Source organism: Esox lucius, chromosome 15 (genome assembly GCF_011004845.1).
Source record: "Esox lucius isolate fEsoLuc1 chromosome 15, fEsoLuc1.pri, whole genome shotgun sequence".
Taxonomy (NCBI): Eukaryota; Metazoa; Chordata; class Actinopteri; order Esociformes; family Esocidae; genus Esox; species Esox lucius.
Window position 1 is genome coordinate 28,054,166 of NC_047583.1, and position 26,905 is coordinate 28,081,070.

Here is a 26,905-nt window from a genome sequence, read left to right on the forward strand (position 1 = left end):
CAGGCAGGGAATGCATACATGTCTATGACATTCAAGTGGTCAAGCACAATGATGTATATGGCAAACGCAAAAGTCCTAACCCCCATTTCAAATGAGGAAGAAATGAGCCATATTGTGCCATTACATTGCTATAAATCATTTTGGTGGACGCCTGACAGCTTTTTATCAGATCTAACCTTTTCAAGCCTCCATTAGGAGCACTAACATTTTCAACTCTGACACATTTGCAGTTTTAGAATTGCACAGCTGATTAACTTTTTGCAGGGGGCGAGAGAGACGGCCAGCGACCTCGCTCATTTCCACAAAGACCGTCCATCGTTCTGTATGGTGAGCTGCCAAGGAGGCGCTGGTCGGGGAGGGGGGGGTGGGATCTAATCATTTAGCTCTACACTTGCCCTTTTAATCTGTACCAATATCATATCGCATCACCCAAATGGCTTGGGTTGTGGGGAATCATATTTTTTGTTTTGTTTAACCGATGGTATTATCTATTATAGAAGGGAAATGTGTTGGTACTAAAACTTGCCAATCAAGATTTTATTGTGATCCTCAAAGAAAAGAAAACTCAGACATCAAGAGTCTGAAGATGTGAGAATGCTTATCAGCACTGTATCCTCCTGTCAGAAAGAAAGTTTAACGTTTTCATCTTACTGGTAATGTTGAAGTAACATCCAGAACGTTGTTTTGGGCGAAGTCCCATTTCTGAGACTTATTTGGCTTTCTAGTTGTGTGCACGAGCTACATACACTGCAGTGGTCGGACTCACCACAAAATGTGGTCTTTAATGTTTTCACATAATGATCTAAAGGCTTTTTGAAAAAATGTACTTTTGTTTTTTAGCTATGTGGCATTTTCATTGTAGTTCCCAGCATCGACACAATAGCCATGTCATCTCTTGCTCGTCTACGCAGGCTGCATGGTTACACTTACAGAAATACAGATTAAACGTACTGCTAGTAGGGTCATCACTATATTAGCCTTGAGATTCAGGCCCTGTGGAACTTTTTAAGTGGCTAATACACAAGACTAGCAGTGCACAGATTTAGAAAGGAGTTCAGAGAGAAGGGCAAAGCAGGAAGTAAACACACATTGTGGATCATAATAGAATAAATATGTCTTTATCCACAGACCTGCCTTTATAGACCTGAAAGACATAAAATGGTTTCTGTAGTTTATGCTGAGGACGTTTGAAGCATTTATTTTGCTGTATCTGACAGCAGCAGTATATGGCTTGTGCATGTTACTAGAAAGCCAAATAAACTTCAGAAATGGAACTTTGCCAAAACAACTCTCTGGATGACGCTTCAACACATAAAGAATGTGGAACACGAGAACCAACAAGACAACACAAGCCAAAAGTCAAACGAAAACTCTATCATACAACACTGTATGCACATCATCGTGACAAACCGCTTCACATTCCGATTCACAAACAAAGGCTAACTGTAAAAGTGTGCAGAATAAACGACTCCCCGTGGAGCAGAAACACAGTGAAAACACCACTGCAATAGCAGGAGAGATTCCTGCTATCGCCACCTCACAGTACATATAAGGCCACATTTGCATCAACATCATTCTTAGGGGAAGAAGTTCTTGAGCAAGAAGAGACCCGCGTATAATCTTGTGCCATGTTTAACCTTACTCGCTGCTCCTAAAACACACAGGACGCTCATGTGTTTAATATTCGCCTACAGTCCGGTCGTTTTCATGCGACTTGGATAGTCACGAGAGACGGATAGCTCAGTGACCTTCCCATCAATCAGAAGGTCTGCCTCTGCCCATTGTCTTGGCTGGCTCAGAGACTGGAACGCCACCGGAGGAGATCGATGTGCGGAGGAGACCGGCTGATGCCATCTCATCCAGGCACAGGGCCTGAATACGCTTTTTGAAAATTCCCGGGCAGTTTGTTCCTCCGCTGGTCCGGTAGAGGCTCCAGACGGGACTCGGCGTCATTACACCTCACTTGGTCGAACGGGTTTGATTATGAGGTTAGCGGGTGTGGACAGACTATTATTTGAATGATGAATGTTGTTGGTAAGGGCTTTGGAGGGAATTTTACTTATGTCATTGCTTTCTTTGTTTTCTGAAGAATTTGACGGCCAGTGTACACTTTTTGGTCCAATGGCTGGAGGGCAAACAAAGAACAATTAATGCAAGCCCCATGCGACGGAGTTTGGCTGAAAAAATAAGCAAATCACAGGAAACGTCAGTCAGAAGTAGAAGTAATTCCACAACGCGGCGGCATTACAAGGTCATGTTGAAAGGAAAATAAAGGTCTGGGACTGGCTTCATCGGAATCTGTCTGTGAGGAATGGAGGAATGGACAAACACAAAGGCCCTCAGCCCTCCGGGACGCGTCACATGAAATGATACCACTAATGAGAGGAGAAGGTGGATGATGTCACCCTATCAGTCTTTCTCCCTCCCTTTCTGCCTCCCTCCCTGTCCACCTCCCTCCCCGTCCGCCTCCCTCCCTGTCCGCCTGCATGCCTCCCCGTAAGCCTGCCTCCCCATCCGCCTGCCTGCCCGCCTGTCCGCCTGCCGCCCCGTCCACCTGCCTCCCCGTCCGCCTGCCTGCCTCCCCGTCTGCCTGCCTGCCCCGTCCGCCTGCCTGCCCCGTCCGCCTGCCTCCCCGTCCGCCTGCCTCCCCGTCCGCATGTCTCCCCGACCGCATGTCTCCCCGACCGCATGTCTCCCCGTCCGCATGTCTCCCCGTCCGCATGTCTCCCCGACTATCCCTGAGTCTTGATATGGCTGTAACTAACAACGCGGTGTCCCCAAATTCTTTGCTTTTCCTGCCTTCGCAGGCGCAGCTCCGGACGCAGAGTGCAGGGCCCGTGCCTCTCAAAGTCTACCGTGCAGGCCAAACACCGGGGAGCACATTCAAAATGTCAGCCATAAATGTCAATTAAAAATTACAAGGGCGCCTGGAAAGGTGGGGTCTGAGGGGACTGACACAGCAGCGTTTATGCGACCGGGCCGTCGGCTGACATGACGGAATCTAAACTGTCAGTTCCTTAACGTACCCCGACAGGGCCAAGGCACCGGATACCGACGGAAACCGGAATGGACGGATGTCTTAGGCTCAGGGCTCCCGTAGAAGCAGGTAGACGGAACTGTGCCACTGAGCTCAGAACCAGCTAGGTATGTTGGCGGGTCGCTGAGGTAAAGTCAAACGCGATAGCTGCCTGTGGAGCTAATCCAGGAACTAATGGGAATAAAAGACCTGTCTCTCAAAACGCTCACTCATATATCACGACACGTTTGATTGACTGAGACGGTTCTCATTCAAGTGTTTTCTCATTAAACGCCGTTTGTCCCCTCATGGTCTAGGAATGTTCTGGATCCAGGGCCAATCTTTTTTTTCTGCTCACCAACTTTTTTAAAGGGGCTTTAATGAGGCCCACTAAAAATGGCAGCCATCAAAAATGATGGTCCTTCAATTCACACTTCAGTGATGTTGGGATCCGGGAGTCGCCAATATTATCAAACGGCGCATCACTCCAGGCAGTAATCCCTGCACCCCGAGGAATCATTTCCAAATAAAACCATATTACACTGAGAAAATAAGACATTGTTGATTTTGAGCTTGGCATCCTGCTAGTCTCTTACATTTCACTGTTCAGTACTTTTGAATCATCATCCTTGGAAAGCAGATGTTTAGATAGATGGCATCTGTTATGTCAATCAGGAAGTCATTGTCTTTGAAAACACTTAACGCTCACCCACTGTAAAACCATTCTACACCATTCACCTCAATTGCCTTATTTACATTTTAATATAAATATCAGTAATTTCCTTAAAATAATCAAACGTAATTAGACATGCGATAGACAAATGAGGCTGTCAAATTCCTGTCAATTCTAACTGACATTACGTCATTACTGGCAATCAGATCATTTTACTTTGCCATCATGACCTTTTGACAAAGTGACCAATAACAGGTAACCGAACAAAGGAAATATGGCAGCCTGGCTCTGGTTGTTGGACAAAGCACAGGGACTTTCCGCCATTGGCCCGTCACATTACCATTTGTCAAGCAGGCTCTGCCGAGGGCGGATTCAGGGGCCACGGCGTGAGAGGCAGGTGACCTTTCAGACTTGGCATGTTCAGAAGCCACGACTGAGGGTGGGAGAGACGCAGAGAGGCTGTACATAAGCGCTTTTGCCCCTTGATCGGGTTCCTCCCATGCCCTGACAAACTTGCCGGGGTAGCTGTATCGGTCACCTGGTTACTAAAAACTTGCAAGGCGGGGTCTCCGCGGCGCCAGGTACTAGAGGAGCTGTCACCGCAGTGAGTGTGTCTGAGAAATTCGGACACTCGGGAGGGCGTTCTGGGTTTATATGGGCCGTGGCGCTGAGAATGGAGCTCCGTTACGCATCATAGATCATTTCAACCAGAGTACATTCCCTCAAACAAACTGCTGCTAGTTGATTTTTAAATGTATCCTCCTTGAGGGAGATGTTGTCGGCCTGACTTCTCTCCAAGACTCTCTGGCAGAGTGAATACTACTAAATTGGCCCTGACAGGAGGTCTTGTGCTGTGTGTGTTTTGGTGTAGTGGTGGCGGTTGTGGTCAAGTCCCTGACTCCGCAAAAGACGAGCCCCTGGCCTCTGCTCCTCCCCAGTGTAGGACTAGCCAGCATTCCCTTGCCCCAGTTGCTGTCCAGAGGCTTCCACGACAACAGATGGAAGGGATTAATCACCCTTCGGTTTCCCCATTTCCCTTCCCAAACAATGTGTTGTGTACACTGGAAAACAATCCAGCCCCAGAGAGTTCGTCAAGGACCCACAGGGGCCAGGGAGGAAGTGGCTAGTGTTGTGATGCAGTCTGGCGCGCGCGTACGTCGATACGGCGGGTCTGCTCGGGAGGAAGCGGGGTAATGTTGCGCTGTGGGGACGCTCGGTGTAGAAGTGGCCTGTGTTGGAAGACAACTGTGACCAGCTGCTTTGAAAAGGCTGAAGAAGGGAGCGGCTATCATGTGAAGAGCGGCTGACTGACTGGAGGTGCTGAGGTTTTTTGCTTTTAGTGCAGTGTGCTCAGCAAGTTTTGCAGTGCAGAACAGAACTCAACAAGAGGACTTACCGGTTCCAATAGCTCCAGAACTGCTCGTTCAGGTAGGTGCGATGGCTGTGGTCATCGCCGAACGAGGCCTTGCTCTCAATCCAGTGGACGATATGGCCCTCCACAACTGAAACATGAAAGCACAAAAATAGGAACATGGGATGATCAGATCTGAGGGGTTATCCTAATTTCATGCTAACCACTTTAGCTGAAGCCTAATGTTTCAGGAGGATAACTGTGTTTGGGAGAATTGCGTCAGTACAATGACGGAGTACTGTCTGAACGTGTCATTGTGTAGGCAGAAGCAATCAGACAGTACAATCAAGCCTTAAAAGACACAGCATTTGGATTGCGTCGTGACATTTTCACGCTAAATACATTTTGACGGTTTTCTGTTAGATCAACAAAGACGGAAGGATAAAGGTTTGACACTTGTAATCTCATCCAACAGAACTGGAAAAGGCTAGCTATCATAGATTACTGATCGTTGCATTTAAAAGTTAAAATGAAATAAAAGTTGACATTTATTATGTAACTAAATACGTACCGATTGGAACCTCCAGGATAATGTCAGGCGTCTTGTCATAGCCTTTGGCTCTCAGTTGGTTTTCATCTACAGAAATCAGTCATTTTAGTATTTTGACATTTGGCCATATTACAGTCCAGAAAGATCTAAAGTAAGGCTGACACATATTCAGTGACACACACTAATAAAGAGCAACATTTGTATGTTGTGTCCACTCAAATCCTCTGGTTTGGTTTCTATATTTCACTAGATTGACCCTTCAGAGACATAGTTGGCTATTTCACACCATCCAGCACATTTGACCCAAGATGCCTTTCCTTTTTTTTTTTTTTTACCACTGCAGCACAGTGATAACAAAAGCTCAGTGTTGCGAAAGCACTGAGCCACTGCAGAGGACAGCAAATAAAACTGCGAAACCATTAGCTACATCTGCCACTTATTGTGCTGCTACTGCACAAAATCTATAAAGCCTAGTAGTTCCACCAGCAGTAGATAGGATGTTGGAACTTCATAAAGCATAAAGAAGGTGACAGGCATGCTCGGCATTAGAGCCGTGGTGAGCCTGACCCCTGCCTGCACGGGCCGCAGCCATTGTCCTTGACTCCTGGCGCGCTTCGGCCATTATCCGCCCAACACCTGATTTCTCCATTAAATCTCCGCCTGACCAGGTCATTCAATTCCGGGGGCCTGCCTATTTGTCTCCAGCCAAGCTCAACTAATGGACGGGAGAGGAGGACCAAGCGCAGGGTGGAGGATTGGTGCGGTGTCAGGGGTTTGGGGGGGGGTGGTCCGAGGCAGCCTCCAGCCACGGACCTCCGGTGGGTCGAGGCCTCTCTCCTAACACCTACCGGGCTGTTGACATTGTCATACAGGGCCAATCGCCTTCGTGTTTTTTTTTTTTTTTCACATCACATTTGATTAAAATTAATGGTCCGTCCCCTCTGTCGGGGAGCTTATTTCCAATCCATTTATCAGGCCAGGCGTCGTGAGGCTGGACTGCCTCGGTGGCCCCCAAGACCACACTAAGGCCCCCCGAACTCTGACAGTTTTAGAACAGTCGCCCATGCAGGCCCGGAGGAAGGTCAACACTTCCAGGCCAAATGAATGGTACAGTCTTAATGACGAAGGGAATGACTTGGTTTCTTCATCACTCATCTGACCGAGGGGGTGGGGTGGAGGGGAAATGTCTCTCTAACAATTTCACACCTGGACACTCACTACCTTGACCCGGAGTCTCTGGACGGGACCACATTTCATGGGCGGAAAGGCAAAAATAACCCAGAAAACAGATTTGAAATACCTTTAACATTGCTTTAGGGGAAATGTCCAATTGTCAGAATCAACCGTGTGATAATGACTAAAAAGTGACCAAGGCTGATATCTAAAAGGATATTAAAAACCAGAGCATTTGTTTGGATATTTTAACAAGTCCTTCATCTAAATCTCAGTCATGTTGGTTGAGTTTTATTAAGCAAAACACTTTCCTAGAATAACCTGTACATGAGACTACAATACTCGTATCAAAAAGAGCAAACACATCTTTGTGGCCCCTCTCCAGAAAGAAGGAAGTGTAAGGAATTGATCTTAAAATCTTTCTGGGCAGAAACTGACCATTTTGTAAAAATGTTTTAAATCAAACATGTTGAGTAGGGAAACCTGAGAAGATCAAACATTAGCTATAAACAAACATTAGGCCAGAACCTTTGAAGCTCTTATTTTATTAAATATTCATACTGGGCGAGTGCATGAATTAAACATAGCCTACAGAGTATTAGATAACACTGCCCTTGGTTGTTAGTAAATCAATGTGAGATAACAGCCACTACATCAATCACGTTCAGGTTTCCTTTTTTAACTCTCCTCTGGTGAAAGAACAGAACAACAGAATGGATGGTCGGATTATTTAAGATAACAGTGTTTTGTGTAAGAGAGAGTAAGTGTAGTCTTACCTAGAAATGACAGGTTTCTCTCCTTTAGTTTATATCGTAGAAGCACCTCTGCCTCCTGACCAATCGCACTACAGGGGGTTTTAAGGAGAACCACCAACACATTTTCAATTACCAAAGCATTTCTCTAGTGTCTTGATCAAATGAAGCCCACACCATAGATGTAAGTCTAAACCCATAGGTATGAAGTACGACTTAGTCTGAAACACATTGCAATGACAAAAGCAATCATTGCTCATTAGCAATAAATCATTCTGCATGAGTGTAAAGAAGCCTGTCAAACTCAAATCCATAGCAAAAGTGTCATTTTTTCCCCCCAAACGCACGAGATTGGCTGCTATTGACCCAGCATACATCACTTAAAGGGTTAATGTGGAAACAACGTGAGTGTGCAAGAGTATGTAGCGGTGTATTAATGCGTTTGTGGTAGATCGTACCCAATCACATCAGATCAGCCGGGTACATGATTAATCTCCAAAACAGACAAAATAAACGTTTCAGGAAATTGCGAAAAAAAATGAATTTGTTAACATTAACCCATTCATGAGATGCATCTTATTCTGCTGATGCCAAATGTACATTTCTTAAGGTTTAAATGCACAGCTTTAACGCCCACGAGGGGCAGTGTGATTTCCCCTTACCCTGTAGGCTTGTGTGTTGTGTATTGGGGATGAGGGTAGGTCGCAGAAGCTGGTGTTAACTCCAGTGTTGCTAATGCATTTTCTAAACTTTTAACAGGAACAAAAGTCACATGTTCATATGAAATATCATTCCATTTCAAAAGTCCCACCTTGCAAAAAGTCACTGGTTAAGAAGACAAAATAAGAGTGACAACTGCTTCTAGCCTATTAAAACAGAGAAAGCAGTTCAGCCCCTTCCCCAAACAACCTGCTGCACACCTGAACCTCTGATTGGTGGTGACATGTATTGGAAAAAATGACTAAATCATATGTTAGCAAGTCAGCAATGGGTAACTAACATTATCTACCTGACAAGAGTTAGTTTTCTAATCACCAGTCTTCAATCTGATATGGAGAAGTGAAACATAATTTATGGTCTAATAGATTTTTTTGGACCACCGTGTGTTTTTGTAGGTGCTTAGCCATTTGAATGGAGTGGTCACATTCCTCGTCAACCCTAACCACTCAGAATCAAATTGAAAATTAATTTGAAGAGAAAAAAAAGCTACAGTTGAGAAACAAAACATTTAAAGAGCATTGGGAAAATGCCAATTTGGCTAAATGCACACAGCCCATGGACTGTACTGCTAATTAGGAAACGGACCATAACAACTAGTACAATGAGATGCCTTTAGAATAAACACCACCGTGAGTGAATCAAGGAAAACTGTGGCAGATGCTACGGAAATCACTCAGCATTCACCAAGGGGTACATATCATATGCATAATTCGCTTTTTCGGAAAAAAGAGAAAACTCCTCGAGGCGCCATTGCGCAAATCACTCAGGAACACTCCACGGTCAATGCACGCGTACACCAAGCAGCACGCATCGCCGCGCCAACCCTCTGATGTTACATGGAGCCGCTCCAAAAGCACACGGGAGTGGGCCGTTATCTTGAAGTGGCCGTGGCCCAGTGAGTGAATGCAAGTTGACGTTGGAGGGAGTACTGTGAAAGGAAGTTATGGAGGGGGGGGGTGGTGAGGAAGGAGGGCATGGTGGGACACGGGTGACTGCCTGTGAACAGAGAGCTAGGACCCCCACTACCGCTGCCACACCATCCTTGCACAATGCAAACATACCCCCATTCCACCCTGGTGCTGGCCCACTCCTAGCACAGGGAGGGAAAGAGAGAGGAGGTGCTGGCCCACTCCTAGCACAGGGAGGGAAAGAGAGAGGAGGTGCTGGCCCACTCCTAGCACAGGGAGGGAAAGAGAGAGGAGGTGCTGGCCCACTCCTAGCATGGGGAGGGAAAGAGAGAGGAGGTGCTGGCCCACTCCTAGCACAGGGAGGGAAAGAGAGAGGGGGGGTGGCCCCCGCAGACCAACTCCCACTCTCTGACCACTGGGCCTGCAGAATATACTTGAACTGTAGAGTGAGTCAAGCAGAGGGCGGGTCAAACAGACGGAGTGAGTGTGGGTCAAACAGAGAGGGCCAGAGAGGGAGAGTCAAACCGAGCCAGATGGATTCAAACAGAGAGAAAAAGGGGGTGAATGAGAAGCGGCGAGAATGAGTGAGTGAGAGAAAGAAAGAGAGAAGGTAAGTAGTGGGGCTATATTTCATGTGGCCGCGACAAGAACTGTCCAAGGTGCTGATAATTCCCAGACTGCTGCAGTCGCTGAGCAGAGGAGATAACAGGCCAACGCAGGCATGGTCAGTGTAGCATGGTGGCGGTAGGAGATACCGCTGTATTGCCAGAACACCTTTTCCTAAACCATAGTCAGTATTCTCTATTACTGCCGTTCCATACTACATTCAAATGTCCAGGTACCTAAAACCATCCCGACTTGCTTAACTTATTGCGGTTTTAAAACCAGTAGCTTTTCCTCCAGCGAGTCTCTTCCTCGTATTGGGGTTGAGCCGGTAAAACTAAAAATGGCTATATATAACATATGCCTACCCATTTAATATTGTACCCGATCCAGTCTATGAACAATGGTACGTTATTTACGTCAGCCCCCCCGCCCCCAACGGAGATGGCGGCTGCGCAGGACGAAGCCCTTCACCTCTGGAGCTGAACCTTTATGTCAGGCGAAGCCAGACACGTCTCATCCCCTCCAATAGCTCCTCGTCAATTTCGGGCGTAACATTTTATGGGAAAGGATACTGTTTGATGCAGTCCACCAGTGGTCCATAACAGCAGTCATTTATTGTACACTGAAAAACAGGGGGAAGAAATATTACAGCGCGTGCAGGCAGGGGGGGAAAAGAGGAAGCCTACACACCCGTCAGAGATACTGGGGGAGCGGCGGCTTGGCAGGCGTGACCGCCTGCTCTCACGTGACTTTATTAGTAAACATGAGCTTGATGCTTAGTCTGCAGCCCAGCTGGACGACTGCAAACCTTCAGAAGTTAACTGGGGACCAACAAAAGCTCGCCACCTGGGAGTGCACGCCGAGGTCAAACTAAGTAACGAGCGGTCATGTTTAATATCTTCCCAATTCGATGCTGCACACACAATGAGCCATGAGAAATACGGAGCATGGTGTCATTTTCAAATCATTTAAGACAGCACAGTGGTATAACATGCTCAGCTGTATAGTATAAAGTTATATCATTCCATACCTGGTAGACGTTATTGGCTAAAGTCTGGTCTGAAATCAAAGATGGCTCCCGTAGCATGCTGGTGAGGACCTGCTTGGAGGCTGTGAGTAGGACAGGGAGATAGAGGACGCCGTGCGACACAAAGGATATGGTAAATCATCCCAATGAGGTTCCCATCCAAATATCCATCACACAAACCTTTAAAAAAATAACTACAACATTGACTGAGGAGATACACCATTTTTTGTATCACCGGAGCGGATATAGACACAAAGAAGAGGTTTACCATCATTTACCCGGCTGTTGCCAGTGTTAGTGCAGTATTTCTAGTGTAGTCTATCGCCTGCCTGGCTGCTTGGAGCCTATTGAGATTTTCCATAGATAAATGTTTCACTTCAGAGCACAGGAGCCCCATGTAGTTTATCTACGTTATGAACGATGACTATTTTGCATCTCTCACCCCCCATTCAAGCTCCACTAACATTATAAATCAGCAAGCTGCAAGCCACTGGATTGATTCTCCATTACTGCAACAGCAAAAATTCCTTAAATCATTGTAAAAAAAAAGATTTGGATTAAATGGATTGTATCATTGTGTGACGAAATGGTTGAGGTGTGCCATTCTAATGATATATACATACGGCTGTGACAGAATCACTGGATTACAGACAATATCAGAAAGGGTTCTATTCCTATTAGACGGTACTGGATCTCCACACACCAAAAAAAGAAAGCAGCTGGGGAATATGAGATGTGTAGATAGATAGTGATGGAGACAGAAAGGCTAATGAGGGGGTTATGGGAAGGGAAAGAAAAGGAGTGAACAGCATCCAATAAAGTCGACTTAAAAGGACCGTGATTTTATATGACTTGACTTACTATACAAGCCTCTAATAAACGTAAAGCCCTCATTATGAAGAGATCTTTGCTAGAAATCATAAAACGCTCAGCACCGCCCTCCCATAGGCCACTTCTCTTTTGTTAGGAATGTACCGGTCCTCATATGTACGATCAAACCCCTGGTATAGGAAGGTACTAATATTCATGTGTACGATCAAACCCCTGGTATAGGAAGGTACTAATATTCATGTGTACGATCAAACCCCTGGTATAGGAAGGTACTAATATTCATGTGTACGATCAAACCCCTGGTATAGGAAGGTACTAATATTCATGTGTACTCTGAAACCCCTGGTAGAGGAAGGTACTAATATTCATGTGTACTCTGAAACCCCTGGTAGAGGAAGGTACTAATATTCATGTGTACTATCAAACCCCTGGTATAGGGTAGGCCTAGCCTTCATGCGTAATATCAAACCCCTAGAAGAGGAGGGTACTACTCGGCATGTGTGCCATCAAACCCCCTAATGTTGGGTAGGCCTAGTCTTCATGTGCACTATCAAACCCCAAGCCAAGGATGAACAAATATGGTGCTCTGATCTTATCGGCTATTCGCAGTCCTGAAAAAGAAAAGGATGGAAGAAGAACAAAGCCCAGTCAGCACTCGCCTCTCTATCTCTCTCAACCTCCCTCCTTCTCCTTCCCTTGCTCTCTCAGGGCTGCGAGGCACATAGCTGTTTTATTTCTCTGCTCATTTTTCTGGGAGATTGGTACCTTCACACGCAGATCCATACCATACTCCCGTGCAGGCAACGCCAGCCATGAAGAAAGAGGGTTATATCTTCCCCTGGAGTTAGGACACCTCATGACAAATGATAATGGATAATCAATAAAGCGGGAAATATGAGCCAGCAAACTTTATGAAGCCGGGAGACATATTACTCCCCAACAACACTCGTTTCCCTTAACAAAGTCACTACTCGGCTGTGCCTAATAATCTGAAGGAAAATCAAAGGACCCACAACCACATCAGCAATATTGGCAACTTATTCCACTTTAATGGCATTTTGATTGATTTTTCCCCCTCCTAATGGTAGTTTTATAGATTTGATGCTGCTTCTGCAAAACAGTAGCGTGTAATAAACCTCCCTGAAGGCAAACCAGCCACCATTAAAGCTCTTGTCTTACTAGAACTCATAATTGGAGGTTGACCACCACCACCCTCTGCTCTGTCACATAACACAACACTAACACGGCTCCAGTTTAGCTGCGGCCCAGATGGACTCCCTACACCTTGTGATTCACCACATTGTTTTTGAGAAGCCATGATAAGTGCCGTGTTTTTTCCCCCGTCCTTTTTTTCTTCTTTTCTTTTTTGGTCGATCACGTTAAAAATACCCATAAAGAGGGTGACCTTGAAGCTGACATTGTAGAGTTTCAGCCAAGCATTGACCTGATGAAAATGGAAGGCCAGACCGCTAATAAATCAGGCTTGCTTTTTAAAATGAGTTTACCCTAATGCCCATTCATCACAAGCCCTAATGCCATTTGCAGGCCGGGATTGGGCCGCCGCGCATCGCGGCCAGACACAGCAGTAAATAACAACAGAGCCCGGCCTAGCATCCCAGCTCCCTCCCTCTCATCGCATCGCTGCAGCCTCCCGCTAACGTCATCCCACATTTATTAAAGACACCCCCGCGCAACACGCCATGCCACAGAGAGCTGCAGCTCCACCTACACACACAAAACACACACGCACAAAGATAAACATATTCACACACACACACACACACACACACAGTTAAAACCTGACATGCGGCGAACAAAGCCCTGCAGCATGACTTTACACCTTGTAAATATACAACACGTTTATTGTAATTGTCCCATGTTGGCATAAATTCCGACTGAGGTATGGTATTGTCAACATCTGAGGAGCAGCAGAGGGGAGGGGTATATTAGAAGGAAACGCGTCACCTCCCGTTGGGATTTGCAAAAGAAAACCGCTAGTGTTAACAGAAAAAGTGCAACATCCCTTTTATTAGAGCTTCAAACGCACGACAAACACAAAGCTCGATGCTACAAGGTCGCTAGTTGGCGTACAGTACACCAACGCTACTAGATTGCTCTCTACATACTCCTGTCATTTGCATCCCCCCCACCATTTCCAGTAGGGTGAAAAAGTCATTATCTAAATAACGGAATGGCAAGAAAGCTCATTAGAAGGCAACATTTGTTGAGGGAGGAGCGTAATAAACGGTAATGGATGACGATCGTTATTGTCCCAGACACTGATGAGCTCCTCTGCAAGTTTGTTTATTAATTAAAAAACACACTGTTTCACGGGGAGGGGGGGGGGCACACAAGCCATTTGGGGGGGGGGGGGGTTGGCGGCTCGTTCATCAAACTTCATGAAGCAGGGGAGAGACAGGTCCTGATAATGCGTGCCGCTAAAGCTGATTTTCCATGATGAATCTGGTAGCATATAAATTGGCTAATATCTGAAAACATTTACAGATACTAGAGGAATTGACTACTTGTGGGACATGATGGATGAGCCTCTCAGACACCGGCGGACAGCTCCGCAAATCTCCGCGGCTGCCTAAAGCCCTCATTTGATTTTCCAATTTACTCCTTTTAAATTTATCCTCACACTTTAAAAAAAAAAAAAAAGGAAGACGAGAGAGCCAGAGAGACAGAAAGAGAGAGAATGAGGAAGAGAGGGAGACAGAGAGAGGGGAAAAGAACAGCACCTTTCTGTACTTTTTTTCCTTTCCAGTGGTGTTGGGGCTGTGAGGTAAGGCGCTGTCGTCAGAGTGGGAGGAAGGGAGACTCAGAAGGGGTTACTAGGGCAAAACTGATCTGCCTCTACCTGATTTTCCCTGATGGCAGTGAAATGAGTGTGTGGGTGTGTGTGTGCGCGCACCCGCTCAGGAGTGGCTAGGCAGGCTCCACCATACAAAGATCTCCCTAGGTCAGACCATTAGACCGCGGCAGAGGCTGACTCCAGTTTCTCTGCAGAAAAGGAGTAATTAGTATACTTGTCAAGAGAAGTGCCGCGTGCCTGCTTACCTTGGCCACAACCAACCCCCCCCCCACTTCTTTTCTTACTACCTCAACACCGCTAATGAAGTGCCCCTGCTCTCATTACTCAAAAACGCTGTACGGAAGCATTGCTCCAGCGCCAATCTGGGCCGTATCTCGCGGAAACAGGAGGGAGAGTGCAGTCCTTTACAGGAGAGTCGGTTCAACAGTGAGAACGGTGGGTTGAACGCTCATTACTTCGTCACCCAGCTCTAGGATAAAGCTCCATCCACTTGGTGATCGACAAATGAAATAATCAAAGCATGAAATGCGCTGAAAAGTGTCGGTAACATTTCCAGAAATGTAAACGTCCAACGTAGGCGACACGTAACCTTGCCAACGCGGCTGTGTGTTGTGAGCGAACATGACAATAAATCTTGCCGCGGTCCAATCGCATAGTTCCAAAACACGGAGCAGAAATCTAATCTGGTGGAAGGCCTTGGGAAAATGGAAAAGGTCAAATAGCTAGCAAAATTGCCTTCTCAAAAAAAAAGTGTATCTAAATCTAGAGGCACTTCAACTCATGTCAGTGAGAATGGCGAGGGATGAAGGGGGAGAAGAGATGGGGGAGGGAAGGACAGACTCCCTCAGTGTCCCCATCTAATCTGCTAGTGAACGACTGCTACAAGTATCATCATTCGTCGGCCAGCCTCAACGCATTTTTGCCACGAGGTCAGCAAAGTGAAACCTAGGAAGACTTCCGACCAATCAATCTGGCGTTCACTTATATGCGTAGTTTTCGTATTAGTATAGTGTGTGTGGATTTAGGGTCATACATCCCGCAATAACAAACAAACGGTCCGGATATTTTGAACCTTGCTTCGGCTGTCAAAGACGCAGAAGGCTCATAAAGCCCTCTTCCCGTAGTGCTGTCGTCTTCCCACGAATAAACGGAGACAACCAGACAGTGCCATCCGTCCTAACCCTCAGCACTACCCAGGCCGCCATCGTGAGACCGGGGACATTACGGATGCAAAGATCATAAATCATCAAAACGTGATGAAACTGCTTTGAATCTATCGATTTATTTACATGTGCCGGGGCAAATGGTCTTGCTATAGTCCTGCCTGAGTGATGCTCGCTCCGATCCTTTAGCAAGACGACGTCCAGGAGGAGGAGGGGAGACAAACAACCGGCAAAACAACACAAGGAAGAGACAGAAAACAATTGAAAAGTGGGTATTGATCTGGCTGTAGTGATTGTACATATATCCCATAGTCCCAAAGGACCCATTTCTGTGTTTCTTAAAGGGAAATAAAAAAAAATGTAAAAAAGAAGAGTACCGTGCTGGGTAAGAACGACCCGCTCACCTAGTTGCTGGTAACGTCCTTTATATAGAATCCATTGATCTTTGCAGACCACTCGCTTTCCTTCACACACACACACACACACGCACACGCGATGGATACGCCTGCCAATAGATCTGAACCAACCTGCAAGCTAACTGCCAGAAAAGACAATTATCCTAGCATTGTTTAATAATGGAAGCACATTACAGCAGTCTAATATACACAATGGGACACTCCAGGGTTGGACCACTGTGCGCCAGACAGGTCCCGACCGAGAGACAGACATCACACTCACAACAACTGGCTAGCTGGATGGATGGCAGCAGAGAACCAGGAGTTGCATGGATGTTACAATAATTTGTGTAGCATATCGATTGTTTAGTATTTTATGGTTATGAGATAGAGAATATAAATTACCATTCTAAAGTTTGGGGACACTTGTTTTTCATGAAAATATACACCAATAAGCTATTACATTATTACCACTGACAGGTGAAGTGAATTACACTGATAATCTCGTTATCATGGCACCTGTCAGTGGGTGGGATATATTAGGCAGCAATTGAACATTCTGTCTTCAAAGATGATGTGTTAGAAGCAGGAAAAATGGGCAAGCACAAGGATCAGAGCGACTTGGACAAGGGGCATATCGTGATGGCTAGACGACTGGGTCAGAGAATCTCCAAAACTACACCCCTTGTGGGGTGTTCCCAGTCTGCAGTGGTCAGTACCTGTCAAAAGTGGTCCAAGGAAGGAAAAGCGGTGAACGGGCAACAGGGTCATGGGCAGCCAAGGCTCATTGATGCATGTTGGAGAGCGAAGGCTGGCCTGTGTTGTCCAATCCAACAGATGAGCTACTGTAGCTCAAATTGCTAAAAAAGTTAATGCTGGTACTGATAGAAAGGTGTCAGAAAACATAGTGCATCACAGTTTGTTGTGTATGGGGCTGCGTAGCCGAAGACCAGTCAGGATGCCCATGCTGACCCCTGTCCACTGCTGAAAGCACCTACAATGGGCACGTGAGCATCAGAACTGGACCACAGAGCAATGGAAAAAGGTGGCCTGGTCTGATGAATCACGTTTCCTTCTAAATCACTTGGATGGCCGGGTGCGTGTGCAACGCTTACCTGCAGAACACATGGCACCAGGATGCAGTATGGGAAGGAGGCAAGTCAGCGGAAGCAGTGTGATGCTTTGGCCAATGTTCTGCTGGGAAACCTTGGGTCCTGCCATTCATGTGGATGTTATTTGACACATAACACCTACTTGAGCATTGTTGCAAACCATGTGGACCCTTTCATGACAACGGTATTCCCTGATGGCATTGGCCTCAATATTAGGCAGGTGGTCATAATGTTATGGCTGATCGGTGTACATGGAACTAGACACTACAAAGTATTTGTCCTCTTGTACAGTTGTGCACTGGGGTTTCCCACTTTTCTTTATATTTTGGTTAGAGACAGTTTGCACTGTTCTGTGAAGGGAACAGTACACAGCATTGTATGAGATCTTCAGTTTCTTGGCAATTTCTAACATGGAATAGCCTTAATTTCTCAGAATAAGAATGGACTGAAGAAAGAACATTCCAGAAGACAGTTCCTTATTTCTGGCCATTTTGAGCCTGTAATCGAATCCACAATTACTGATGCTTCAGACACTCAAGTCTAAAATACTTTTTATATCTTATTTAATCAGCACAATTTTCAGCTGTGTTAACATAATTGCTAAAGTGTTTTCTAATAATCACATAGCCTTTAAACTGATTTACTTGGATTAGCAAACACAACATGCCACTGGAACACAGGACTGTTGGTTGCTGATAATGGGCCTCTGTACACCTTTGTAGATATTCCACTCAAAATCATAAATGTCCAGCTTCAATAGCCATTGACAACATTAGATGGCTGATCAATTTTATGTTATTTTAATGGACAAAAAAAACATAATTTTCTTTCGAAAAGGACATTTTTTATGACCCCAAACTTTTGAACAGAAGTATGTGTGTGTGTGTGTCTGTGTGTGTGTCTGTGTGGGATATATGTCTCCCACAAATGTCAGGATATTATTGGAATGAAGAAACAATGTAAAAAGCCTGTCTCTACTGTACAGCCATCAAGAAGCTAATCTCGGCTAGTTCCAGTGGGTGTCTTGTCCTAGTCTCCCAGTGTCTCCAAGAGAATGCCTCTGTCTGCTGGAAGACTGCTTGTTCTACACACTGTTCCATCTACTGTTTTGACAGGGACTGGATAACGCCGGGTCCAAAGCAATCATAGACTTGACTTTGACAAATGGATGTGCTGTGGAGGAGTTGAAAATAACACACATCCACATTCATCTATTTCTTGATTAAATCGAAGGTGCAGCGTTTTGACACCGTGTGATTCACTCATAAAGCAACCCACTGGCAGAGGCTTTCTAGGATGTGTCTATTAACATGATAGGGACACTGGTATATGAGATGTGTGTGCCTTTGAATGGCCATACAACGAGACAAAAGACAGAGAGAGAAACAAAGAGAGAAGAAAGGTAATTAACAGCGAGGAGTCATCCAAATGAAATCAGGTGAGGAAAAGGAGTGGAGAACGAAGACAACTAAGACCATGTGACGGTAGAGAAATGCAAAAGCAGCCCCATGAGGAAATTGAGCTAACCTGGCCAAACGCGCAGAACCCAGTATGCCCTCCTGAATGTTCTGCATAGCAGGTGGTGTTCTCCCTGCATCACTGAAGGGGACAATTTATACTGCAACCAAGAGCAGTTCAGAGACCTAGACTGTCAGCCAGTGAACATAAACACCGGGGGCCAAGTGGTGAAGGACTATGAAATACAAGAAGTCGTATCCTAGCCTACCCCATCCTCACTTCTCCTCAGAATAAGCAACAAGACGAATTTCGAGGGCTGGCCGGTCAGGTTGATGTGCTGCGCTTGGTGGAGCGGAGATGGACAGAGAGCAATTACTGCAGTGTTCACGGCTCACTTTGACTGTAGCAGTGAATATTACTCATAAACCTTTTACAGGCATGTCCCCCGAGTTCACTTAACATCCTGTTTTAATCATCAAGTTGACACTTGGGAAAATAACTAAACGTCTTTTCGTCAGGCAATGCCAAATTAACTCCCGGTTACCATATTTGATCGTCCCCATCCTGTTGCTTTTTGTAATGTTAGCGGGTTTGAGGGTTTCCAGGTAAATTCCTGGATGGATGTGTGGTACTAATGAAAATAATCCCAAATTATATCATATCAAGTATACTGATGTGATGATTCGTGCAACTCTTCACAATACCTTGAACTTTACAATAAGTAAGGTTAGTAAAACAATAAGAAAAAAAATATTAAAGATTGTAAAAGGGTTCCAAACATTTTAATGGTGTTAAATGTCATGAAACCATTAGAATATTGGGGTATTTTAAATATGAAATAATGATGCCATTATAAACTACCGTTGTTTCAAAAGTTTGGGATCACTTAGAAATGCCATTGTTTTTGAATGAAAAGCAAAAATGTTTGTCCATTAAAATAACTTGTCTGGGGATGCTTTGGTGGTGGTAAAGTGTGAGATTTGTACATGGTAAAAGGGATCTTGAAGAAGTAAGGCTATCACTCCCTGTGGACAGTGCTTGACTGGAGCCAATTACCTCCTATAACAGGACAATAACCCAAAACACAGCTCCAAACTATACAAGAACTATTTAGGAAAGCAGTCAGTTGGTATTCTGTCTATAATGGAATGGTCAGCACAGTCACTGGATCCTAACCATATTGAGCTGTTGTGGGATCAGTTTGTCCGTATGAAGTGCCCATCAAGTCAATACAACTTGTGGGAGGTGCTTCAGGAAGTATGGGGAACCCTTTCAGATTACCTCAACAAATTGACAACTAGAACGCCAAATGTCGCTAAGACTGGAATTTCTGCAAATGGAGGATTCTTTGACGACAGACAAACTTATTATTTCAATTAAAAACAATTATTTCTAACCTTGCAAATGACTCCATTGCCTAATCATTTTGCTACATTTCCTATTAAAACTTATTTAATGTATGTTTTCACGGAAAACAAGGACTTTCTAACTGACCCCAAACTTTCCAATGGTCGTGTATAAAAAAAACACATGATTGGTTTCAAAAATCTACAACGACACCAGTAATGTAAAGCGATGAAAGCAAACAGACCAACCAACACGCACTGGAGCTGTTTTTCAAGACATCCCTTCTATCAAAACAAGTTCTGTACATTTTTAAGACAAATTATGTGTGTATTTTCAACCCCCCCATGTTTCCGTCAGCACAACGCAGCGACCGTTTGCTTTTCCTGCCACACTTCACCTCAATTCTATTTCTTTAGTGGAACCAAATTGGGAGGGAGGGAGAGCGTGGGGGGAGGTTGATGGTGGTGATCAAGGGGGTTATAAATAACGCTGATGAAATGAACTGGCATTGATCTAAACAGCAGTTAAGTGGTGGGTGGTCTTCCAAGTGCTTAATTGTCATTCATCGGCCCCAGGTAGCGGCGGTGGCAGAGGCCTGTCTCTCATTAAGACTGTGTGGGCCGAACAACATCAGCGGCCCCGTTCCTAAACATTCCCCCTGGAAAGGAATTAAGACCAAAAGAACGAAAGAGGAAGTGGCTCTACTCACCCGCCCCTCCCTCCCGATCCTGAAGGAACCTGTCCAGGATGACACGGGCCATGAGCGCGGGGGAAAGGTTTACCTGTGGGGGGGGGGGCTCAATTAGTATGTCATACGGTTAGGTGTCTAGATGGTTCAAAAGAAAACAGAGCACGTGAGGCGGGTGGAACCTTGCCATCCTCCTTTCGTGGAGAATGGCGCAATTGTTTAGACGTTCAAGGACATTCCCGCAATTTCAGATCGCTTGGATGTTCGAGAGATTTTTAAAGAACTAAAAATGACCCCATTGGAATAACACTGGCTGTCAGTCGGCCTCGACGTCACAGGCATAATGACATTTCTAATGGAGCTAAATTACAGTAGGCCTATATTGTCCTGGTTAACAACCTTGACCCAACTTTCGACAGCAGGCCTCAAATCACTTTGTTTTTGCGAGCCTTCTTCTGGAACAAAGAGGGCTTTTATGATCGCCGAGCTACCAGCTTTAAACGCCTTTGCCTCTCCTGTATCTCACCGTCTGAAATGAAAAGTGCAACAATAAGCTCATCCAACCCCGAGACCCAGTCGGAGCTTTAATCACATGAAGATTACGAAGCCTAAAACACAGGATGGGACTCAGCGAAAGGACTGGAGCTAGTAAATACTGCACAATGCCTAATATCACAGGCAACAGAGGAGGATGAGCTGAGGATCTATGGCAGAGCCGGTCTTTGAAGGGAAGACACCTTGAGAAGAAAGAAGCCTGCAGTAGAATGCCGATCCAGGTTAAGCCTGACAGGTGGAGGAACACTAATGACTGATTTCAGGGCCTGATTAACAGTGTGAATCTGGCCCTGACAACAAGGTATCTGCTATGCAGCCTCCCAGCCACTCCTCCATTCTTGTACAATAGCCACATATACTGTAAGGCTCGTGTGAATCTACAGTGGATGCAGCAAGAAAGAAAAAAAGTAACAGGAACTGTGGCACTGAAAAAAAAAAGTGTTATTTTTTTTATTCGGTTGGGAAGAAAACTGCTAGCTCTCCAACTACACAGAAATAAATAACTCAAAAGCATGAGTTTTGGACTGAGTTAATAAAACGCTACATATAAAACAGAAAACACATGAAATGACAAATTACCTAATAACCCCATTGTCACAGTAATGACACAAGCACAGCTAGTAAAAGGCTTGCCATTTCCAGCAACTTCGTTAGCAAACCGAGAGTTCTTACAGCGGGGAAACATTTCTCTCTTGTTAGCATAATTGGGGCCCAAAAGTGAATTTGCCCTCAGCTGGTAGTGAGACGGTACTGTTTCATCTCCTCCGTGGTGCTTCCTGGTGGTGCCGGAAGGAGAGCAAGAGAACAAGCACCCCACTCTGTGCAAAGACTTCAACCAGCAGCGGTGGTATTTGTTAACCATCTCCATTACTCTGCATGCAGAAGGCAGCTCGCTGAAGACCAAACAAGTCTATAATTATTACACCGGCTACAAGGACAATCTTCATCTACATTAGGGAGCGAGTTGGGAGAGGGCTCATCTAGCCCTCCGGGTCTCTCCCTCGACCCCCCCCCCCCTCTTCCCGAGACTCATCCCTCTCTCTTCAGTTGTCATAAACCGCGGGATAACGAGAGCGCAGCGCGTCCTCGGTAACCCACATCAGCTCTGACACATGAAAAATGGCGACATTACCCGCGCCGGCCCGGCCTGCATAAGGACCACCTGATTAGTTCAGGTACTTGCGTCTCCCTAATTTCCAGATTAATCATCAGTCCATCTCCCGGCATCTCGAATCACATCGCAGCACCTCACAAGTTGAACGTGTGACTAAGATTCACGGCCCGTTGAGTGCCCGCTGAAAATAATTACAGTTAAAAAGAAGAAAGGGGGGGAAAACACTCCTCAGTTTTTACTAGGCACCGGCGGTAAAGAGTGTCACACAGACCGTCTGATGCTTTGTCATGCCTGTTATGTAGCCTTAAGCCAGTGTGCTTAACTGACCTTCCTGAGGCGACGGTAAAAAGGTACTAAAGACAACAACTTTGAAATAAAAACATATATGCGCAGCAGAATGGAGAGCGGTGGAGAATAGTTCTCATCAATGTTAATCATTCCCTACCGTCGCAGATATATTGTTGTCATAAAGGGCTTGAGACTACATCAATTAGCTGTCTGCAAGAGCGTGAGTGCTTGGTTTAAATGTTAAGTAGCGTATTAAAATGACAGTTAAATGGTTCATAGACAGTTATCTCCGAGCTGGGTTTAATCCTTTGAAAAAAAAAATTGAAAAAAAGGAAAAAGGGGGGAATCATATGTCAATTAAACTGAGAATGAATAATGACAGTTAGCTTTGAGGTGCCACTGATGCATGTGAACTATTCCCATTTTTTGATTTAGAAAAGGAAGCATGGAATCCCATTGCTTGGTGAAAAGAAGCTGCAGTAAAAATGTTTGAATGCCATTTAAAAAGACACGCTCCATCCAAGGACTACACAGCCAAGAGGAGTGACCGGAATAAATACATGTGTTTTCATCAGATGTCTTTCAGCATAAAACAGCCGACGTGTGGACACTGTGTAAATCACAAACGGAATAGAAAGGTACATTAGTATTATGTAGCCACACAGTATTTAAAAATGACATTAACTAGCATACACCTATGGCCGCCCACATGAATCAGGATGATAATTAGAAGTTGGGGATATTAAAAGATCATCTCTACTATTATCAGAGTAAACACCACTTGCCGGGCATTCTGTTTCAGTGAGCCTTTAACTCCATTTCCCCCTTGCTACAGGGGAAGGATGCAGGAGGCTAGCCTAATAGCTTGCATCTTAAGGTTACTGTACCAAACACCTTTTCAATACCCATTACAATTCTACACTAACCCAATGTTAATTGCTGATTGGCTGACTGGCTACAATGCACAGGAGACAAGGGCGAGCACCCGAGCACATTCATTCCTATTAACGTGGTACGTCAGAGCTCGGCCGGGTGGAACATTTTAATGCTCGCGGAAATCGCCACGCACTCCATTTCTGAGACAAAGAAGTCCCTCATAAAAATCAAGAGCAGTCCTTAACACAATCCAAACTCCGATGTCCGACCTGCACATTGCATTGAATGTTCAGTTGCCAAATTGAGTTGAGCGAGAGGACGTTTTAATTGTTCCAAACCCTAAACATGTGGGCGCAACTTTTGGTGGCATCTTTCTGTCTTTGGCATGATTGGAAATGTTCTGCAGGATCGAGCCAATATTTAGATGAACCAGTGACCTGACAGCACCTCAACGCTCTGCAGTTTGAATGTCATTGGCTGCTTTAAATGTCAATTATAAAAAATTACATAATAAAGACATAATAAACCACAAACTATTTTCACATCTGCGTTAAACGGGATAAGTACTAATTGCATTAAATAATTGGTTAATAGACCGGACCGTTGGTGCAATTTTCATAATCACTAACAGACAGGGAAAAAAACATTCTTTGAAAGTTAATTCAGGGGCTTTTCAGAGGATAATTATGTTTGTTAAAAGATACTCTGCAGACCGGCTTGTGTGCACTTTGAATGGAAAAGTTAAAATAAAATTTAAAAAAGAAACAGCGGTGATATGCCATTACCTCATTGGCTAGCTCCAACAGCACAGGGTCAGTGGGATGGGCCTTGGCTTCACTCAGGTACCTTCATTAGAACAAAAGAAAAAATAGACAGCACTGAAAACAAGAAGAGGCTCACAAAGGCAGACAGAAGGGGAGAGGGGACGAGGCCAGGCCAGCCCAGACATGTAAATGTCCCTGATGACTTTGCCCTCAGTGGCATATGGCAGGCTTGCTGTGGTTAAAACGGCAGTGCTTAGAAGACTCCGATTTCTTTTTAAGCCAGGCAAGCATGATAGTTAGTTACACCCCCCCCCCCTCCAAGCCAGCACGCCCGCCCGCCCGAAAAGGCTTTTTTCCCTCGCCAAGAGAAACCACCGAAGCTCCCTCAGATCTAACCCAGATCATCTGAGGTTTATTGTTATATAAGTGGATTAGAAGTGCATTATCTCAGCCTCGTTTAAAGCAGAACAATGGCTTAATATGATAGATAAAGGCTAATTTTTGATATGCAAAGAAGCCTTTTTTTTTTAAATTACGTTTAACAGAATTAGCGATAATCAGCCCATCGTAATAAGCCTGCGGATGGTAAATGTCCGACGGCTGTTTTGTATTATCTTCAGGGGAGGAGAGCGGTTTGATGCTAAAGGCTCAGCAGGTGCACGTGGAGGTCTGGAATGAATCCTGAAGGTGGTGATTTGTTTGGAGGAGATTATATCTGTCATAGAGGCCCACCTACTCTCAGCCCTGTCCACTTCCTATCGTGTGACTTGAGCGATTCCCTTCTGGAGAGAGAGTGAGAGAGAAAAAGACACAGGGAGGGAGAAAGACAGGGGGAGAGAGAGAGAGAGTCAGAGAGAGAGACAGAGAAAGACAGACAGAGTGAGAGAGAGAGAGAGAGAGAGTGAGAGAGAGAGAGAGAGAGAGAGTGAGTTGGCATGAATGTACCTTTGGTAGTAGCTTTCAATGACGTCCTGGGAATGATGCCTTGATATTGTTCTTTTGGTTCTTTTCTGAAATAGTACATAATAATACATAAATACACTTAATTATCCGACAAGAAACATCTTGTAATGGCCAAATAATGAATGGCAGCGTTTTAATAAATACTCCGGCAAGAAAGACATACACATGCAACAGCTGATTTCCATATGCTATCAATGCAACGTAGCACAAAGACAAAAAAAAAAAAGCATAAAAGGTTTTCTTTCCCCTGAATGAGAAGGCCAGAATCACTCAGCCTTGGGTGCTTTATTGTATTGTGTATTCAGGCTGTGAGAGAGGGGTCATAGTAATTGAATCTCAATAAGTTCGCCCAGGGTCACACAGCGAGTCAAGGCGACCTCGTTCAACCCCCTACTCAAAACCTTGTATTCATTTCCCACCTCCGTCAAATGGCGACCGATTCTGTCGCGACGACGTGCCTTATTTCCATGGCGCGATTCGAATTTAACCCATCTCAACCGGGGGGGGGGGGTTCAGGGGAATCGGAGAAAGAGCATTACTTAAAAAACAACTTATTTAAAAACCACTACTACTAGTACCACAAAAAAAAAAAAAAAAAAAGAATTCCATGGAGACGGGCGGCGTGACTGACACCTGTCAGGGGGATGATAAATGACTCCATTTTCTGCCTGTGCAGCCTTCTGCCACTCGAGGCAGCGGTCATTTATCATCGTCCGCTGTCAGCCGTGGAAAGCGGCAGTGACAGTGCAAGTCAGCAAACATTTAGCACACGCAGCCGCACTACACTGGGAAATTATTATTGTCAGAATAATAATGGTTTAGCATAATTTATTACAGGTTCGCCAAATAAGCAGGGGCTAGATGTTATTAGACAGATGGATGGGAAGGCTTGGCAGACATCCACCGAGACTCGGGCAAGCGGGGCTCTCGACGTGAAAGAGAGGAGATCGAGAAGGGGGGGGGGAGACCTCCTCCAAACCAATCAGAGTGCTGGCAGTTCAATTACAACGAAATAAAGGGACATTCATCATTCAATTAGGCACCTGTCAGGGCTCACAAAGGAAGAAAACTTCTAACCTGGTACTCCAGGGAGAAGATGCTCAGAAGAGTGGACTGGGAGTGACTGGAACAAATAAAAGAAGGACAAAGTTAATTACCAGAGTGCATTGCACAGAGACAAAGGGAGAGAGAGCAGAGCTTCAAAGACGAGGCCGGCTCGGCTGCCCTGTAATCTAAAAGAACATGAAAACAAGTGTGGCAAAGTTGTTCCAGATGAACACCTCGGACAAAGGCTTCCTGCCTCCACGGTCCGGCCGACAGATGGGGGTGGGGGTGGCGGAGGTGTGCGTGGTATGAGATGAGAGGATATACAGTCTAGGTGGGGAAACGGTTTCCTTCTCCATGCCGCCGCCGAACACACAGCAGACAGTCCCATCGTCCACTCGTTATTTTCAGATGGTCCTGCAGGAGAAGACTACGGACGGTATCGTTACCTTGCAGGCGCGCTGGAAGATGCAAACACCATGGTGAAATGACACTAATCCCATGTAAATGACGAGGTTCAATTCCGCTGGCAGTACAAGGGATTACAGCAACAGAGCGCAGCGGGGACATACTTCGATGGATTTGGTTAAAAAACCAGGGAGCTCTTTTTTAGATGTCTCATTCCAAAGGGGTGTGTGTGTGTGTTTGTAGGATGTGGGCATTTAGGGTGTGAGAAAGTTTTCTTGTCTGTCAGCGCCGGCTTATGAGACATTCTG

At 45.3% G+C, this 26,905-nt stretch overlaps 1 protein-coding gene across 2 annotated transcripts in view; it reads right to left on the reverse strand.

The window, feature by feature from the left end:
* cdin1 (CDAN1 interacting nuclease 1) overlaps positions 1–26,905 on the reverse strand; it is a 75,592-nt gene that overhangs the window by 29,859 nt on the left and 18,828 nt on the right. The window contains exons 3-11 of one of the 2 annotated variants that reach the window (XM_029125705.2): positions 26,223–26,268; positions 25,128–25,192; positions 24,204–24,264; positions 20,607–20,679; positions 10,780–10,859; positions 10,322–10,371; positions 7,540–7,607; positions 5,612–5,677; positions 5,086–5,191 (exon numbers count right to left, since the gene is read on the reverse strand). In XM_029125705.2, the coding sequence (XP_028981538.1) occupies positions 5,086–5,191; positions 5,612–5,677; positions 7,540–7,607; positions 10,322–10,371; positions 10,780–10,859; positions 20,607–20,679; positions 24,204–24,264; positions 25,128–25,192; positions 26,223–26,268 (615 nt within the window). The remainder of the gene's footprint in view (positions 1–5,085; positions 5,192–5,611; positions 5,678–7,539; positions 7,608–10,321; positions 10,372–10,779; positions 10,860–20,606; positions 20,680–24,203; positions 24,265–25,127; positions 25,193–26,222; positions 26,269–26,905) is intronic. The other variant, XM_029125706.2, reaches the window with a different exon arrangement.